This window comes from Elephantulus edwardii, unplaced genomic scaffold (genome assembly GCF_000299155.1).
Source record: "Elephantulus edwardii isolate Elephantulus edwardi_28Jun2011 unplaced genomic scaffold, EleEdw1.0 scaffold00006, whole genome shotgun sequence".
Taxonomy (NCBI): domain Eukaryota; kingdom Metazoa; phylum Chordata; class Mammalia; order Macroscelidea; family Macroscelididae; genus Elephantulus; species Elephantulus edwardii.
Window position 1 is genome coordinate 9,588,132 of NW_006399756.1, and position 18,389 is coordinate 9,606,520.

At 49.6% G+C, this 18,389-nt stretch overlaps 1 protein-coding gene across 2 annotated transcripts in view; it reads left to right on the forward strand.

The window, feature by feature from the left end:
- Nucleotides 1-18,389, forward strand: part of FGFR2 (fibroblast growth factor receptor 2) — a 127,343-nt gene that overhangs the window by 42,401 nt on the left and 66,553 nt on the right. For both annotated transcript variants that reach the window (XM_006879892.1, XM_006879891.1), the window contains 2 exons: nucleotides 3,349-3,518; nucleotides 14,113-14,236. In XM_006879892.1, the coding sequence (XP_006879954.1) occupies nucleotides 3,349-3,518; nucleotides 14,113-14,236 (294 nt within the window). The remainder of the gene's footprint in view (nucleotides 1-3,348; nucleotides 3,519-14,112; nucleotides 14,237-18,389) is intronic.

The window sequence follows — 18,389 nt, forward strand, 5'->3', positions numbered from 1 at the left end:
ACCTGATGGAGGGGATTTGGGAAGAGAATTCTTACACTGTCCCCCACACAGCCTTCTATCTGTTTTGCATAATTAGAGTTTACAGGTGGCATTTTGACCACTGTCCTCATTTTGACTCTGGTTCAGGTGAAGTGGCTACCTGCCAGAAATTCCAGCAGCATTCTTTCCTGATGGTCCTTAAATCATCCCGCAGACACCAGGACAGAGGGCCAGGTTGCCAGTGTGTCAGGGCCCCAGCTCAGAAGCTCATACTCCTGGGGGCTTGGGGTGATCCTGAGTGGCCTTCAGCCTCCCTCGTGCCTTAGCCCTGTCTGAAACCAAACACTCATCCTCATTCCGTCTGCTCAATCCTACTCTTTGATGTCTTAGGGAAATTAAAAATGATGCCTAGTGGTATTTACGTGCAGGTTTGTTGATTGTTTTATGTTGAAAAGAGAGGCTGCATGGGGCCCACTCAGCTGTGGTGGGGACTGTCTGAAGAGTTGCTACATAACACTTAGCTAATACGTCTGCGTCTGCGTGAGCTGCTGTGTTTACGTAAACGGATGACAGGAGAGGCACCTCACACGAGAGATGGTTTTCGTTGGCGGCAGGTCTGTGAACGTCTTTGTGGAACAACAGAGATCGTGATTTATTTCACACTCTCAAGGGTTTCTGTCCAGTGACTGGATGTCCATGGGTTTTTCCTAAGTAGAAGCATTTCAGATGAAAGATTACTGCAATTGTTTCAACATATTTTACCTCCTAGGAGGCTGGTGATGACTCAAGAACAGCTCTTTGCTGCCGAGTCAGAGCCAACTCCTAGCTGACTGTCCAGTGGGTTTTCAGAGGCTGTAAATCACATAAGTCAGTGAAAGAGAGGAAGACCCTCAATGAGATGGATTGACACAGTGATTGCAGCGGTGGACTGAGTGGGTCAGATGTGTTGAGGGTGGCACAGGACAGGACAGGACAGGACTCAGATCCTTTGTTCACGGGGTTGCTATGAGTTGTAGGTAACTTGATGATATCTAACAACAACAAGCCACATGGGAGGAGATTGTCCATCATCTTGTGGGTTCAAACTGCTCACCTTTGGGATGGCAGCACAACCCCCTACTCACAAGGTCACCAGAGCCCAGCTTATGAGCAAGAACCATTCTTTCTGAAGGAATCCTAACAAAATAGGTGCATTTACAAGGGTTTGACTCCTCCAGTGACATAGGAGGCCTGGGTGTGTCCAGTTGTGTCATTCACCCCTCCCATACTCCCATCCTTCCTCGCTTGTGCACCAATGACCTGAGCAGTTCACACTTCTCCACCAGCCTTAGAACTATGGTACCAAACCCACCAGTCACCACCAAGTGGGGCCCGGCTCGTGGCAGCCCTGTGTGTCGTGGTAGAACTGTGTGCTCGAGAGTTTTCAGTGGCTGATTTTTCTTTGGGGAGTACATCATCAGACCTTTGCTGTAAGGTACTTCTGGGCAGAATAGATTTGCCATCCTCTGGGTTGGCAGCTGTGCGTTGTTTAAGTCTTACCCCTCGCCCCAGGGACTTTGGTGTGGAGACCACCTACTCCATCACCCGTCACCTGAGATGAACGTTCTGAGATGAACAAGTTTAATGTCTTGGTAAAGAAACCCAGATTGCAGCCTTTACAACTGCTCTCAAGAGAGTGGGCACGGTCAGAGGAGGAAGGTGATTGGGATGTCGTGACTCTCGTTCCTAATTGGACCCTAAAGGTCTCCCTGGTTGTTAGGTATGTGTGATCACCTGGATGTAAACCTTGCTGTGCCCTTGGAGAACCAAGAGAGAACCTTCTAGGTCTGCATTCTGAGAGAAAGCCTTGGCCTAGGGCCAGTTCTCTTCTGGTTAGGGACCATGTGTGCTGTTAACCAGTCTGACCCTGAGGAGAAAGGAGCATTGTCATGGACAGGTCTTCCAGAATGTTCATGGACGTGTTTATGGGCACTGTAGGGGAAAAGGGGCACTTGCGTAACAAGGTTTTTTGTAAACAAAGTGTGAAAGGTTAAGCTGCTGGATGAATTTCTGTGGAAGTTCTAGGAACATCAGAAAGGGGCAGTGTGACTTCAGCCCACAGGCTGGCCTGGCCTCTGTCTTGACTGTGGGTCATTCCTGGAGACTGTGAAGAGGGATTCAGAGTATAGATTGCATTCCCCAAGAATGCACTTCTTAAAGTGGAAAAGAGAAGTAAAGACAGTGGGTTCTGGAGTCAAGCTGTCGCAGTTCAAACCCCAGCCCAACCTCTTTGCAGCTGCAAGGCTTTTTTGAGCAACTGATTTAAGGTCTGGGGGGTGGGGTGGGGTGGGGTGCCTCTCCGTTTCCCCACCTGGAAAGGAGGGATTATGATAGTACCTTTTCTAATGCAATGTTGTGTTAAACTGTTAATGCCCATAGAACAATGCTGAGTAAATACAAAGCATGAGGTGTAGGCTATTAGCCATTATCAGCAAGCCTGGAGAATTCACAGCACAAAATGATGATGTGGCTTGATTTTCGTGATTATCCTTCCTTAATGATTTAAAAACATGGCCCTTTTGTTGTTAAGAAAAATCCCTTGTGTTTATGGCTTTGTAGTATTGGGAAGGTAAAATATTGCATAAACTTAATTGGTAGCTGTCTACTCAGTTACACCCTTAAGGCGTAGTGGTAGGATTGTGGTGTCTACAGCCAACATCAGAGAGTAAAAGAGGGTGGATTTTTTTCCCCTTTTAACAAAATAAAATATCTTTAACTATCTACCTTTTCAACTTGCCATATAAGGTATTGGGAAATTTGTGAGTTCTCCCATTTAGATTATTTTGCCATAGTAGAACGATAATTATACTGTTGATTATTGCTGAAAGCAAAACTGGTGTGGATTAGATGGTCAAGTGTCTTAGGACAGTTTCTATGAGTCTGTGTCTAGGGTCCTGTTGTGGGTGCGCCCATCAAAACCTGCTATGTTTTGGGGGATTCAGCTACTGCTCTTGTCTATGTTGTTACTTTGTATCCAAATTAACTGTTACTTTGTATCTAAATTAGCATTGTCAAGCATAGTTTCACTTGGAATTATTTCCTCCCGAGAGAGGAATGCCTTAAACATTTTTTCCCCACCCAGCGCCTTAATCGTCAGGAACCGTAAAACAGCCCATCTCTAGGGACCCTTTGCCCAGGCAGGTGGACTTGGCCTCTGAAAATATTTTCCTAAATATTATCCAGTTATCCAGTTGCCTTTCATTTAGAAAAGAGTTTGCAAATGTCAGATCTCTTGTCTTCAAAGCGGAATAAACTTAAACTGCTTGGAGTTTAATTCTAGAGAAGATACCTAGCAACACACATTTTGATTAGTGTCATTTTCCACAACAGGGGCGCCGTACTGGACCAACACGGAGAAGATGGAGAAGCGGCTGCACGCTGTCCCTGCGGCCAACACCGTCAAGTTCCGCTGCCCCGCGGGGGGTAACCCCACCCCCACCATGAGATGGCTGAAAAACGGGAAAGAGTTCAAGCAGGAGCACCGCATCGGTGGCTATAAGGTACTTGCTGGCTCTGGTGGACTTTCTCACGTCGATGTTTTTTAAAATGACTTAAAATGTACTTTCATATTTTAAGCTTTACTGTCAGCCAGTACACTCCCTCCCTCCTTAAATTTTTATTTACTCCTCCTTTTTAAGAACTCCAAAGTTTGCAGGGGCTAGAAGGAATATACGTCTGTTTTAAAAGTTGGTTATTATGATAAGGGATCATTTGCAGTGCTCACTGGTTTTGTAAATGGCCCTGGACTCGCATGTCATATTAAAGTACAATCCCCATTTGCATCGTTCTTTATACGGGGAGAGTTTAATGATGCAGGGGTTGAAAGTTGAACTTCTGCTTTCTGTACGCTTTATAGTCTATAAAACTGAAACTGGAACAGAATTCGAGGAGCAGAAGCGAAGTGGGCTTGTGTGAGCTGTGGTAGTAGTCAGGGGGCTCCAGTTGCTAGGACTAAACTGTACATTTGAAATCTGTTGCATTGGTGGATGTGTGTTATTTATGTACAACAATTAAACAAAAAGCAGTGGGTTCGGAGTAGAGGCAGGATTCTGGAACAGTGCTGATGAAGGGCGAGTGCTTTGCACACAATAGGTGCGATGCCCAGCTCCAAAGCTCCTCGAAGGACCATCACATAGCCTCACAAGCTGCTGCTGCTGTTCTTAGTGGTGGTGGTGTGTGCTGTCGAGTTGAAACTGACCCATAGCTGACCCTCCAGTGAGTTTTCAGAGGCAGCTAATTATAGGCGCTATCTTGCCCATTCTCCAGTGAAGCAGCTGGTGGATTCGTTCCGAGTGCCTTTGGGATTGCAGCATAGCTTCTTACCATGAGGCCACATGAGGCAGCACAGCAGCTCTGAGTCATGTGACAGAACGTGGCCTCTTAGGCTGTGAGACTCTCAGCGGGGTGGCTGTGACACAGCCTCCAGGCCTGTAGTGACCAGGAGGCTGGCCAAGGACAGGACACTGTTGTGTTCTGCCTGGTAACGATGATAGTGGCGTGTAATTTAAGGATGGTCGTCAGAATCCTTGTGGTTAACCGACTCTTGTCGATTAAGAGAGGCTTGTAAAGGAGTACAAAGAGCGGGAAGCTCCAGAGTCCCCTGAGATTCTTGGTTGCATGAGAAGTGGAATTGGCGCTGCCTCTGTGGAGGTTTGTGCAGCCCTGACTTGGTGATTACAGGGACACGGGGGCGATGTGAGCCTAATGAGATGCTGCTTGATTTCTCACAGGTGCGGTGCACATCTGATTAGCGCTGGTGACACTCGTTACGTGCAGGGAACCCAGGTCCTAGGAGCAAAATGAGGTGCCCCTTGCATGCTGCCTGGAGCCCGGCCCTGCCGTGGTGTGGGGCGGTCAAGGCACTTTTATCATGTCATGTTGGAGCTGTTTCACGAGTGAAAGGAAATGGAATTTGAGTGCATGGGAACAAAAGTCCAAAGCATGTTTTGCCTTTTTTGAAAGGGTAAAATGGGGAGGAGTTTTGCCCTTTTGGAATGTGGTGTCTGGCAAGGTGGAGGGGTGCACGCTGTGCGCGGCCAGACTGTCTTGGAGAAGACTATGGCATTTGGGGTCCCATGGCCTGGGCGGTCAGCTCTGAGATGCAGAGGTGGTGGGTAAAGTTGGACTCAGGGAGGGATTTTCAGAGCTTCTGTGGAATTGACGGGGAGACAGGGGACGCTTAGAAATTCCAAGGAGCCAACTTCCTGCACCATCTTCATAGTCTGGCCCTAAATCCACCATGACAGCTTCTGGGGCAGCACATCTCCTTGGGCTCCCCCTCGTTTCCACTGACCTTCTCCTGTAACCAGGCATGATGTTTTTCTCCAGGGACTGGAGTCTCCTGGCAATGTACCCAAAGGGCAGAAGCCTAGTTCTGGCTGAACCAGTATCAAGTTGACTCTGGCCAATGGTGACCGGGGTGTGTCACAGGGGAGATGACCCCCTGTGCATCGGAGTAGATGCGTCCGTAAGATTGTCAGTGGCTGGGGATTTTTTGTAGGGAAGTTCCGGTGGTCTCATGGGTAAGGAGTTATGCAGTCAACTCTTAGGCTGATGGTTTGATCCCACCAGTTGCTTCTTGGGAGAAAGATGGGGGCAGTCTCTTTCATGTGGTTTGCAGCCGGTGTCTGAGGAGCTTGTGGGTGGGGTTTCCATCTGCAGCTCCTTTGTTAGTGCTTCATTTGTGTGCTCTGCCTCGAGACCCACCCTCGGGACCCACCCTCAGTGTCCAAGCTGGAAGTCATCAGTGGTCCCAGAGGGTTGGGGGCGTGCCTACCCACCTTTGGTCCAGCCCCCCTGGCTGGATTGCTTTTCTCCAAGCTTGCAAAGGCCTCTGAGTGCCCTAGGACAGTTTAGGGAGTATGGCCACTGAAGTTGAGTTTTCCACTTAGAGTTTCTTGGTCTCCAGCATAAAGGAGAAATGTTCCTGTGAAGGTTTCTTCTCTGGGAACCATGTGTGTCAGCTTGAACTTTCCATTCATTTTTCTGGGACTGAGGCCCTGTTGAAGTGCTGAGGACGGACATCTAAGTCCTCTCCCTTCACCACTCGATTTACTAAGAAGCAATGTTAGGTGTTCCAGAAAGCAGGGATCTCAAAGTTTCCACAAGCAAACGTTTATTATTTCTTGGATTTCCAGCCCCCGCCCCCCCTTTCCTTCTTCGTAAATCGGCTTATTCCGTAAACCTTGCTCAGTTGTTGACTGGCTGTTTGTTTTCTGGTTACCTAGGAACCCTAGCAGTGCAGTAGATGAAGCATTTATTTGGTCTGTGAATTCAAAGGTTGATAGTTCAAATCCCCCAGGTGCTCCCTGAAAGATGAGGTAGGCTGCTTCTGTAAAGGTTGCTGTTAGGTGCTGCTGAGCTGAGCTGACTCACAGCGACCCCATGTGAAGAGAATGGAACCCCGCCCCATCCTGCATCTTGGTCCTAAGTGTGGCTGGGCTTGTGCCACTGTGGTGGCCACTGTGTCTGTCCAATTCACTGAGGCACTTCCTCTTAGCCTCTTTAGGAAATGCGATGTCTTACTTCAGGGACTTGTCCGTCCTGACAGCAGGCCCGCAGTTCGTGGGATAGAGTCTCACCAGCCTCACCTCAGAGGAGCAATCTGGTCGCATTTCTCCCAAGACAGCTTTGTTCGTTCTTCTGGCCATCTGTGTTGTGGTCAGTAGCTTCCCCACCCCATGATTGAAAGACACTGGGAACCTGGGGGGCAGTTCTACTCTGTCCTGTAGAGTGTTGGTGAGTGGAACTGATTAGAGGGCTGCGGGGTTTACCTGTCCACAGGTTGGACACCCCAGTCCCACCTGCTGCGCTGGCGCATTCTTTGGAAATAGTTTGTGCATAAGCTTATCAGAGGGAGAAGAGGGAAGAGGAAAGAGAATCAATGAAACAGGGACAGAAATGACCTGTGGTGTTTCCTGGCAGCTGTGGTTTTGTCTTCATCATCAAGGAATCCATGCTGAGCCACCTTTGCATGATTAAAAGCCATGTTCCCCATGTTTATTGTGGCTTTGTTCACAATAGCAAAGAGCTGGAAACAACCCAAGTGCCAATCAACAAATGAATGGCTAGAGAAGCTTTGGTATATTCACACAGTGGAATACTATGCAGCATCGAAAAACAAGGAACTCATGAAATATTATGCTAAGAGGATGACCCTGGAGGACATGATGCTGGTCATCAGAGGCTGTAAATCACATGGGAAGAGATGGTCCATCTTTCTGCCATGAAGCAGCTGGTGTATTTGAACTGACTGCCTTTGACTTTTTAGTGCAACTGCAAGAATTGAATGTTCTGGGAGCCCTGGTAGTGCCATGGTTACGGCCTTCAGCTGCTAGCCAAAAGGCTGTGGTTCTGAAATATTTAGGGTTTTTGGATGTTTTGATTCTCAGCCAAGACCTGTCGGCTGCATTCCCAGGTCATGCGGTGAGTGATGAGGAAGCAGGTGTACATGAACACCTGCCAGTGTCGGGGCTGTGCCAGCAGCTCCTTGGGACTTGTCACCCGGCCCCTCCTCCACTAGAGCTAGACGAGGGCTCATCATGTGACTGGTGCGGGGCAGAGCTGGTGGGGGCACCAGGCAGTTGGGCTGTGAGATTATTGCTCTCACCAGGCAGGTCTTCTTTGAAAGTGGCTCCATGTTCTAGAAGATCCCTGTCATGATGGATGAGGAGCGTGACAGAAGCAATGACTTCTCTGGAGCACGCATGTCTCAGTCTGGACAGTGCTGTGCAGAGCCACACTGGGTTAAGGAGCTGGGCACCGGGGTGTGGGTGACCAGACTTCTGAAGAGCCGAGTTTGCAAAGTGTGGGGTGTTGGTTCCCTGCCCTCGGAGCACCACGGAGAGAAGAGACTCACCATTTGCCATTCACTTCCTGTCCTTCTGGAAAGCTCTCCAGCTGTTTACTGGGTGGAGGCGTAAACAGCTCCTGCTCCTGGTGCTGGCCCACCCTCTGCCCTGGACACCTCCTGGAAAGCAAACTTCTTCTATCGACGTTGAGCTTAAGCATTAACAGTGCTGGCCTCCTCTTCTGGGAGTTGCTGAGGAGCAGCGGCAGGTGCCCTGGCCTTTGACACAAGCTGGTGAGGGTTGTGCAAACAACCAGAAGGGGCCATTGGGAGCTCTCTCACCCCACAACCTGCTGGAAGATGGGGGCTGGGCTGGGCAAGCAAGCTTGAATACATCCTCATGGTGACTGGTCTGTGTTGCACTGGGAAACTATGAAGGCCAGCATTCAAAGGGATTGGTGCCTTTCTGGAGACCTTGACCCCCAAGGGTAGACAAATCAGTTGAAGGAAGTCTTGGGAACGCCTGTCATTGCATGAGGATGTTTCTGAACGCACAGTGTTTAAGTGCTCGACTACTAGGCAAAGGTTTGTGGTTTGAGCCCCGTGGAGGCACTCTGGAAGACCAGACTGGTGATCGAAAGTCACCCAGTGGGATCGTCCTCTGCATACATCAAGTCACTGATTCACAGGTGACTGAAGGACAAGCCATCACTTCAGTGTCATTTGCAGGCAGGTCACCCCTGGGTTTGGTACCAGGTGAAATTTTCCATCCAACTTTGGCTCTTTATCCCTCATGTTATTTGCTCCCTGGGTGTTTGGAAACATCCGGATCCTTGTTGCAATGTGCAAAATAAACATCCAGGTGACAGGCAGCCTGAATCGTTGACCTCTCATCTCTCACCTCAGTGTTTGCAGGTCATGCAGAAAAAAAAATCTCTGTCCCCCATTGTCACCTGAGGAATCTGGGGGTTTATCACACTCCAGTGGAGATTTAGTCAGGGAGCAGGAATTCCCAGAGAACCTGCCCCGTTACCTTCTGTGCGTTGCCAGGGTGTGGAATGTTTGTGGAATCTGCTGTTTGGACTGCGCGTGAGCGCGTCCGGGCCATCAGCTCCAATCTGCTTCGTGTCAGTATTGAAATGTCACTTACAAAACGCTCTGTTGTGAACATAGTTTTGAAGGCTTATGCTCTGTTAATTCGGTGAGTTGGCAGATGGAAAATTGTGGTAAATTCCACAAGCTCCGGCCACAGTGAGGGTGAAATAGAGCTGGTAGCTGCAGGCTTTTCAGTTTGGCCCCGAGGAGTGAGGAGTCCAGCCCTTCAGTGCCTCTGCTGCTGTGATTTTGCCCACAGAGCCAGTCAGTGTATTTGCCAGTGTTTTCTATGTGTGATTTGTTGTTGTTTAAACGTGCAAAGTGAAGATGAGACAAGGCCAAGCAACACGGTCATCTCAACACTCCATCACATGAAGGACTTTGTGGGCAGTTGGGTACCTTTTTCCCCCAGTTTTCATTATGTTTACTTACGTGCTTATCAACTCAGGGGTGTGTACACACTTAGAGGGACAGGTGTGCTCAGTGGCTTTTTTGCAGTACGGAATTGAATGTACACACACATGCAAACTTACACATTCGTGTTCTCGTCCTCCGTTTGAGTTCTGCGCTCTCCCCCGCCTTCCAAAGTACTGCACGTCACGGATCTTTTTTTGTGTTCATCAGCGAGTGATTCAGAATGTTTCATTATTTCAATTTGCATTTCTCTGATCCTTAATGAAGTTACTCATCTTTTCATCATGTTTATTGACTATTTGCATTTCCTCTTTGGAGAAAGCTGAGGTGCGTTTGATCTAGCTGGGGGGAGAATTGTGGCCCTGAAAAGCTGAGGAATGTCGACAAACATGTGTTAGGGACATCTTACTCTTTCTTTGGATGGATCGTTGGGGTTTCCCCTTACATCTTAGCATGGAAACCTCTGCTCACTGCTGTCAAAGTCAGCTCTATACTGTAGTGACCCTGTGCTCACCTCAATGCCATCAAGTCAGACCCGACTCATAACTGAGCTGCCAGCAGGTTTCCAAGGCTATGAATCGCACAGGATATAGTCCATCTTCTTCCCATGGACCTGCTGGTGAATTTGAACCACCTGAGAGCTGCAGCTTCTGCATTAGCAGCAGAACCCTGTATGGACTATGCTACCAGATGACCCTGCAGGGTGGAGGAACACTGCCCAGAGTTTCCAAGGCTGTAACTGTATTTTATTAGGGTTCCCCCATCCCCCCTGTAAATCTTTACAGAAGCTGTCTGCCCCATCTTTTTCTCACAGAACTGCTGGTGAGTTTGAACCACTGACCTTTTGGTTAATGGCAGAGTTCTTCAACCACAACACCATCAAGCCTTCTTCTTATAGAAATGTTGTTATATGCCCTTAAGTAGGAGCCAGTCAGCTATGAAGCAGACCCTCCAGCAAGTTTTCAGAGGCTGTGAGTTGCACAAGAGAAGATTTTCTTTCTCCTGTGAAGCATCTGGTGAATTCAAACCACAAACTTTTGGGCTGGACACCAGAGAGTCTCTGAAGAGAATACTTTGTATCTCTGTTCTTACTGTTTGTAGTCTCTGAACTTGCTATTAAGTAACAGCTAATTCATATTGTGGTAGATTCTACAAGTCTAGCAGTCCACTCTGGGGGTTTCTGAGGACCTGCATTTGTAAAATGGCATGACACATGAACTTGGGATGGATGGTACAGCCGCCAGTCAGAGCCTCATGGATACCTCCAGCTCTGTGTGGGGCCATATTGATTGAGCACCAAGGTCTCTGGAAGGATGAAAACATCCTGTTTGCCGAATGTGCTTCTCTTTGTAGAAACATTGTTCAAATGTTAACTTATTAATATTTGCAAATATTTGGAGAGCACAGGAGGGATCCCGAGTGGAATGTGAGCTCCCCAGTGAGACTGGAGCGGCCTGAGGTTACAGAAGGCATGGACTGAGCAGGCTGCAGATGCCAGGATTTAGTGCTGGGGGAGCGAGCAGAGGGCGTCCCTTCTCCTGTCCCTGCACAGTTCAGGTTCAGCTCCGTTTGGAACACGCTGTGCGCCAGGTCTGGATCCAGGCAAAAGAAAGACATCGACAGCTTGGCGGGGGGCCAGGGCCAGGCACCAGCCACGATTAAGGGCTTATGGGCATGACATTTGAGCGAGGGCTCAAAGAACTGAATATTTACAGCAGGGCTCAATGCTGGATTGTGTGACTTGGGGACTGCAGGGTCTGTGGCTTCATCCCTATGTTATTCTCCACGTGACTGGTTCAACAGAGGCTAAGAAACTCTCATGGAGGGAGCGAAAAATCCAGGCTCTTGCCCTGTTTCTTCTCTGCTTGAGAGCTTGGGGTGGGCCTGGGGTCCCTAAGAGGACCCATCTCCCTGTGGGGAAGTGAAGGGGCAGCCCTTTCCTCTTCTGAATTCTTGGAGCACTGGACCCCCAGTGAGGGCGCTGGAGCTGGGTTTAGACAGAATCCACGCTGCCCTGGGCCATGAAGCAGCTAGATTGGCTTCAGAAACCCCTGTGCCCATGTGGCATGGGAGGTACTGCCCTCTTCAGTGGCAACACAGAACCCCCTCAGCCAAACACGGTCCTGCAGGGTACTTCTGACTCCTGGCCTGCCTGTGTGTTATGAAGCGGGTCTGTTCCCTGGGGCCATGTTGATGGAAGACCACCAGGGCGTTCGCCTTCAGAGTCCCTGCGTAGGTTTTATCACCAACTTTTAGCTTCAGAGTAGTAATTCAAGTGTAAACTGTGTTCCCCAGGAACTGCAGAGGACACCCAGCACCTTGACTGAGGTCTTGTTCAAGTCCATGGACAAGCCAAAAGCAGAAGGGGAGTCTTCACTGACATAAGGTGCAGACACCCTTGATTGGATTCACTCAGACACCAAGCGATTCACCTGCGGTGGTGAGGCTCAGTTTCTCACCACTGGTCCCACCAAGCTGGACAGTACACCTGCCTCTCCCTGATCCCTTAGGGGGTCAGTGAAAGGCCGTGGCTTCTAGAATGTACCTGACTCCGCTTGCACCTCACTAAGAAGACGAGATCCCCCTCCATCCTTGCCACGACTGCGATCTTGGCTTTGAATGTGGCTTTGGGAATGCCCATCTGCAGCCAGCCTTGTGGAGAACTGGGCAGGGAGGTAGCTATGTGTGGTGGCTCTGGTGCCCCCCCCCCAATTGATGTGGTCGTTGTGATGTGGGCATCCGACGTGGACGCAGCAGCTGTCCTGACATAACCAAGTGCATTCTCTGGTTTAGGCTCCAGGATTGTCCCTGTGTGTGCTGAGACTCTGAGCGGGTTAGCGGTTTAATGTGGTGAAGACAGAAAGCCCTGCTGTGTTCAGGGCGACGTGCAGAAGGTTAGCCGATGCTTCTGAGATGATTGGGAAGATTAGTGGGCTCTGGCTGCTTGAAATGGGGTTCTTTCCATTTCTGAGGCGTGTCCTATCTGGAACACTTTCAAAGAATGGCTTGGATCTGAGTGGAAACAGTGAAGTCTCAAACCCTCAGCATGAAATCTGCATTTTGCCCTTACTCGGTGGAGCGAGCCAGGAGACCTAACTCCTAGGCACCTGACAGTACAGAATCGACGGCCCGTGGAGGTCCAGGCTGCACCAGTCTGAACCAGCTCTGCTGGTGGAGTCAGCAAAGACATACCCCAAAGTGGGCTCTTCTGGTGGTTCGAATCCCCCAGCTGCTCTGAGGGATAAAAATGGGCCATCTCCTCTCACGGTGCCTAGAGCCCCCAGAAACCTCCTGGAGGGTCAGCGGCAAGTCGGTGCTGATTCCATAGTCATGAAAGCTCATCTCTGCCAGCAGCATGTCTCAACCTGTCTCAGAGCAGTTACAGGGTTTAAACTGTTGACCTAGCAATTCTCAGTCGAATTCTTTACCCTCTGCACCAGCAGGGCCCCGTGCGTTTTCCTCTTGGAAGGGACTATCAAGCTGGAGGAGCTGGACTTGCTGGGATGTTTTCAGGGGAGGAAGGAGGATGGGGATGGAGTCTGCTCGGTGAGCTGACTGGGGGAAGTGGAGGCAGGGACTTGCCTTCAGGTGCTTTGCCTGTGAACTGTCCCTGGGACTCGCTGAGGGGTGATACGCAGCTTCAGCTTTCCAGGGAGTCAGCACTCAGGTTTGGAATCCTGGGACTCTGAGGAGTATGGAATGTCTGCTCAGTCTGTACCCAAGGGCGGAAGAGGTAGACCTGCTGTCCAGATGGGGCATCTTGTGACGTCCAGATGGTGCGAAAAGCCTTGGGGGTGAAAAATGAAGGGCTCTCAAATGGGAAGCACCCAAGAGCACATGCCTCGGGGGCTCCTTGTGAAGATTTCATTAGTTAAGATGGAAGGGCATTTCAGGACAGCCCCCAGTGTGGACTAATATGCTCTTCAGCGTCTGTTCGGAGGAGCCCTGGTGGTGCAGTGCACTATGCGGTGGGCTGAGAACTGAAAGGTCCATGGTTCAAACCCACCAGCTGCACTGCAGGAGAAGTAAGAGGCAGTTTGCTCCTGTGAAGATTCATCCATCTGTCTCCACCTTGCATACCTGGTGGTGGGTTGTGCTGCATTGCAGGCCACTTGAGGATTGTGAGGGTGTGTGTCCTGTGAGCACTGGCAGCTCAGTGGTGGCGGAATGCTCGCTTTCCATGCGGGAGCCCCAGGTTCGATTCCTGGCCATTGCACCTCATGGCACAGCCAACACCTCATTGGTCAGTGCCAGCTTGTTGTGAGCAGGCTTCAGTAGAGAGTCTACGTTAAGATGAACCAGGGAGAAAGGCCTGGCTACTCCTTCTGACATCAGGCTTGATGGATTAAAACGGTCTGGGGATGCTAAGGGATTGGGCCCCATTTTGCTTCATTTGATCACCGAGTCAGGCTGGATTGGTGACAGTAAACAATAGCAGGAGGGCCATTTCCAGATGGTCCCAGGAGAAGGGGGGTGGAGGCAGAGAGATGTGGTGCCCCCCCTGCCCTGAGGTTCAGGACTCATGGTCACTTCTGGAGGGACTGTCCAATCCATGACAGTGACAGAAACACCCCTGCTTATCTGAGTGTTTCAGCCTCTGCCTGGTACTCATCCACTGAGGTGATGATTACCATTTTCCTCTGTCCAAACTCCGAGTGTTTGCTAGGAGGAAAATGTGGAATTCAGGTGCAGGTGCTGGGCCGTCGCCCCTCCCCAGGTTCTTTCTGGATCGAGAAGGCAGAGGCCCCGGTGGTCCTGATCCAGGTTAAGTCACACCATTGCCTTGATCTTCTCAGGTCCGAAACCAGCACTGGAGCCTGATCATGGAGAGCGTGGTTCCGTCGGACAAGGGCAACTACACATGCGTGGTGGAGAACGTGTACGGCTCCATCAACCACACCTACCACCTGGACGTAGTCGGTGAGTTGCCGCTTCGCTTGGCTGGCGTGGGACCGTGCGCGGGGGCGCCTTCTCCTCCAGGGTTCTAGGGGAGCGCGGGGCGCCTTCATCCTTTCCCAGCACAGCTGTCATTCACGAAGGCATCCTCTGTCATGTGCCGGTGCTCTCTGTCCCCACGCATGAGTGGAGTTTTGCGTGTTTGCTGAGATCCTCTGCTCCCCAGGCGTCATCTGGTAGGAAGGATGCGGGATGATGTGTGCTGACATGCCACATATGCTGAGCTTCCCCGCTCAGAAACCGTTGGCAGGTGCAGGGGAGGGTCCACGATTGTCACAGAGGACCATGTTTTTACGAGAAAGACTGCGTTAGCTAAAGCAAGATAATCGTGTAAGCTGCCAGGGAGCGGGGGAGGGTGTCCTGGTGACCGGGCCCAGGGCTCACAGGGACAAGGTTCAAGTCAGAGAACTCCTCAGTTCCATGAGAAGGAAATTCTTAGATGCTCCAAATGGCTTGTCTGTCTGTTTGTGTTTTTTTTTTCCTTCATAGAAAGTAAACTGTATCTGTGAGCTTACAAACGGCCTTTTATCCACATGCGTAAGTCACATCACCTTTTTTATTCAACATCGACCCCCACTCAGGCTGTTGATTTAAAAGCTCTGGTTTCTCCCTGAACCTTGCCTATCATGGGGGGTTTGTAACTTTTGAGGAAAGTTCCTTTTTCTGTGTGGCTGGTGGATTGATAACCTGTAGAACTATCAAACTCAAAAACTCAAATCCCTTGCCCTTGGGTTGGAGGTGACCCACGGCTGATGCCCCTCCTGGTTGCTAAGATGGTAAATCGCACGGGAGAACATGGCCTGTCCCTCTCCCATGGCTGGTGGATTGAAGTCCCCAGAGAAGCTTGGAATTTGGGTTAGCAGCTTGATGTCCTCTGGACCAGGCCTCTCCTTGGAGAACTGTGCTAACTGAATCAAGCCCACTGGCCTCAAGTCCTTCCCAGTTCCTGGTGACCCTACAGGACCCAAGGGAACCGCTCATCAGTTTCCGAGGCTGTAATCTTAGAGGGAGCAGACAGATGTGTTTCTCCCATGATGCAGCTGCGGTTTGGACCGCTGACATTTTGGTTGGCAGCTGAATGTCTTAACCACCATACCACCAAAGCTCCTGAAACCACCTTGAATATGTTTGTGGTTTAAGCCCATCTTGTTGCAGGAGTGATGGGGAGGTTAGATGCCTTTCTGTGGAGGAGCCATCTTTCTTTCATCCGGCTGTAGCCCAGGACTCACAGCTGGTCTCTTGTTCTTTGACCTCTGCTGCCAGTTCCTGTTCTACGACGTTGCCATTGTCTGTGTCACGTTTGCCTTGGACGTATCTCGAAGCTCAGCCCTCGCCATCTTGCCTGATACCTTCCTCTGTGACTCCACAAACATGCCCACCTACTGTGCGTCTGTAACCCCGGTCACTCCCCACAGCTTCACATGCATGCATGTCCTCTGGTGGGAGTTCAGGTGTGAACATTTCTACTCTCTCACTAAAGTATAAGCTCTTTGAAGAGAGAGACCCCATGGACAGTTGAATTACTTGGACTTCCGTTCAGAAATTTCCCAGAAGCTTGATTAACCGAGTTGCATAGACTTGGTTAAGTGAAATGCTAAATTAATTGAAAATGAAGCAGAAAACCAATTTGATTTTCTATCAAGCATAATGAAATGAAGTCTCAGTCCGTGCCGTTTTAGTGACCAGGATACAGACTCGACTTCTGTTGTGTGTAAGCGAACAAGGAGCATGGTTGGATAGCCCATTCATCACAGGCGGCTGGTGAGCCTCCCTCCGCTCCCAGCGCTCTGTCCTTCTCCATACCATCCAGCTTCTTGAGTTTATTTGCACCACATACAGATAGAGTAGGTGCAGTAAAGGAGACAGCCGTGACACACACCTCTCGTGCTATTGAAGTGGCTTGTTCCCTTCAGTTGACTTTCTCAGCTTCTTTGGCACTGATGCACACTGTAAATCCATTGATTGAAAAGCACCTGAAGTTGATTTCACTTTGAGCCTCACGGAAACTGGATGTAACTTGAAAGTGTTTCCATGTAAGGAAACAGAGTTAGACTTTTGGCTGCAAGTTCTCAATATCTAATTTACATTTAAATAATTTATAACAGGACTAAAATGATTATGCTCTAGTAGTCCTATGGGTTTACGGCTTCTCCAACTGTTTATTAAGACTGGTTGGAGCTGATCCAGGCAATCACCACACTGTATCTCTGGGCCCCCTCGGCCAGAGCTCTTGCTTGCAGCAGGTTTGGGTCGGGTTGTTTTGTAAAACCTTCAATAGCCCCTCGTCCCGCCTCCATCAGCTTCCTGGCAGGCCTGCTCTGAAGCCCTGAACTCTCTCAGAGTTGAGGGCTGGGATCTCAACTGGACTGCTGAATAATGGAATTGCGCTGTCTAATGTTAATCCCCTGGCATGAGTCTTGTTGAAAAAAGCAGATGATTCAGCGGTGTAATGTGGAGGGAGCTTGGAGTGTATGGAGTAATGCAGAGAGAGGTCTGATTATGTCACAAGCTTGGGCAACCGCCCAGCGAAACGTGGGCCAATAATGACACAATGCTGGTTAGGAATATCCATTAAAGCTCAGCTTCAATCATTTTCCAAGCCCCAAACCGTCTTTATAAAGAGGAGCCAGAAGTCAGTGGCATAGAGGACGTTTTCAGTAAGCGACGGGGGTGAGATGCTCTGTCTTTGCTCGAAGCCCCTCGTAATGGCTTTAGGGGAGGCCTGGTGGCCCAGTGGTTAAGCACTCAGCTGCCAACCTGAAGATGCCCTCATCGTTAGGAAGGAACGGATTCCATCGGAGAGACCCTTGTAGACTTTCCGAGCTGGTCGGCAGAATCTACAGGTAGAAACAAAAAGGATTCATGCTGGGGTGAGACCTCGGTGGCGGCCTTCAGGTCTCCACTGAATACATCCGTGTGTGAGACCAGCTACCTCTCAGCCTCACAGAAAACCAGAAACACTTTCCCAATGACATTGATGTCCTGTTCTTTTGCACATCCTCTGAGGTTTTACTTTTGTTGCTATGATACGCAGATTTGTGGTTCAGATATGATGAAGCATCAAATGAGGTCTTTTTTATTGAAATTCCTCCCTGGGAAAGCATTCCCATCAGCACTTTCATGTAAAAGCCGTGTAATTTAAGTGACACTCTGGTGTTCTGGCATTAAACAGCCAGCCATTGTTGTGTGGGAGGGAAATGCTTTCCTTTAAGGGAGGCCTTTTTAGGAGCCCGACTTGATCCTCATTAAAACTGACACCAGTACTTGCAGCCAGTTACTCGTAAGGGGAAATGAGTGTGAAGGCCCGTGTTTCAGTAATTGTGGCGATGATAAAACTCGCTCCCCCAGAACAGCTGGCTCCAGGAGGCAAGATGTCTTTGCGTTAAGTTCGTCGAGGGGAGCTGAAGCTCTGAGTTCTAGTGGTGGTCTGAATGCTTCCCTCCTGTGTGAAGTGAGTGTGCGGAGAGGCACAGATTGTAGAAGGCGTCCTGCTATTATGGAAAGGATAGCTGGCTTGTCAGCTGACACCTGGGGCCTGGAGTCGATTTGGTCGTGTTACTCTGGCCTTAGTGAACCTTCCTTTGCTCACCACTGATAGAATGGTGCTTCTCTCCATTCTAGTGATGGCATTTAATTTCCTAGGGCTGCAAAGACAAAAGACCAGAATTAGGTGGTTTACTGCAACAGAATGGCATTGTTTTCCAGTTCTGGAGGCATGAGGTCCAGAAGGAAGGTGCCAGAAGGCTTGATTGTTTCTGAAGGTTCTGAGTGAGCTGTTGAAGGCTGTTGGTTCTCGGTGTCTGTCTTTACATGGCTTTCTGCTCTGTGCATCTTACGTCCCTTCTGTCTTCCTCTTAGAAGGACGCAGACCATTTGTCTTTTCACAGAGAGCCCACCCAGACGGTCCAGGTGGCTCTCACCTCAGGGTCTTTAACTTGCAAAGACCCTCTTTCTGAATGTGGTCATTCAGGTTTCTGGACTTAGGACATAGATTTAACCTCTGTGTGGTTTCATCCAATTTACCATTAAGCTTATGAGATTTCAGTTGGGTTAACAGTGAAAACATGTCATTGGCATCTTCCTGGTCAGCGACAAATGCTGGTTTCTTCCTTTCCAA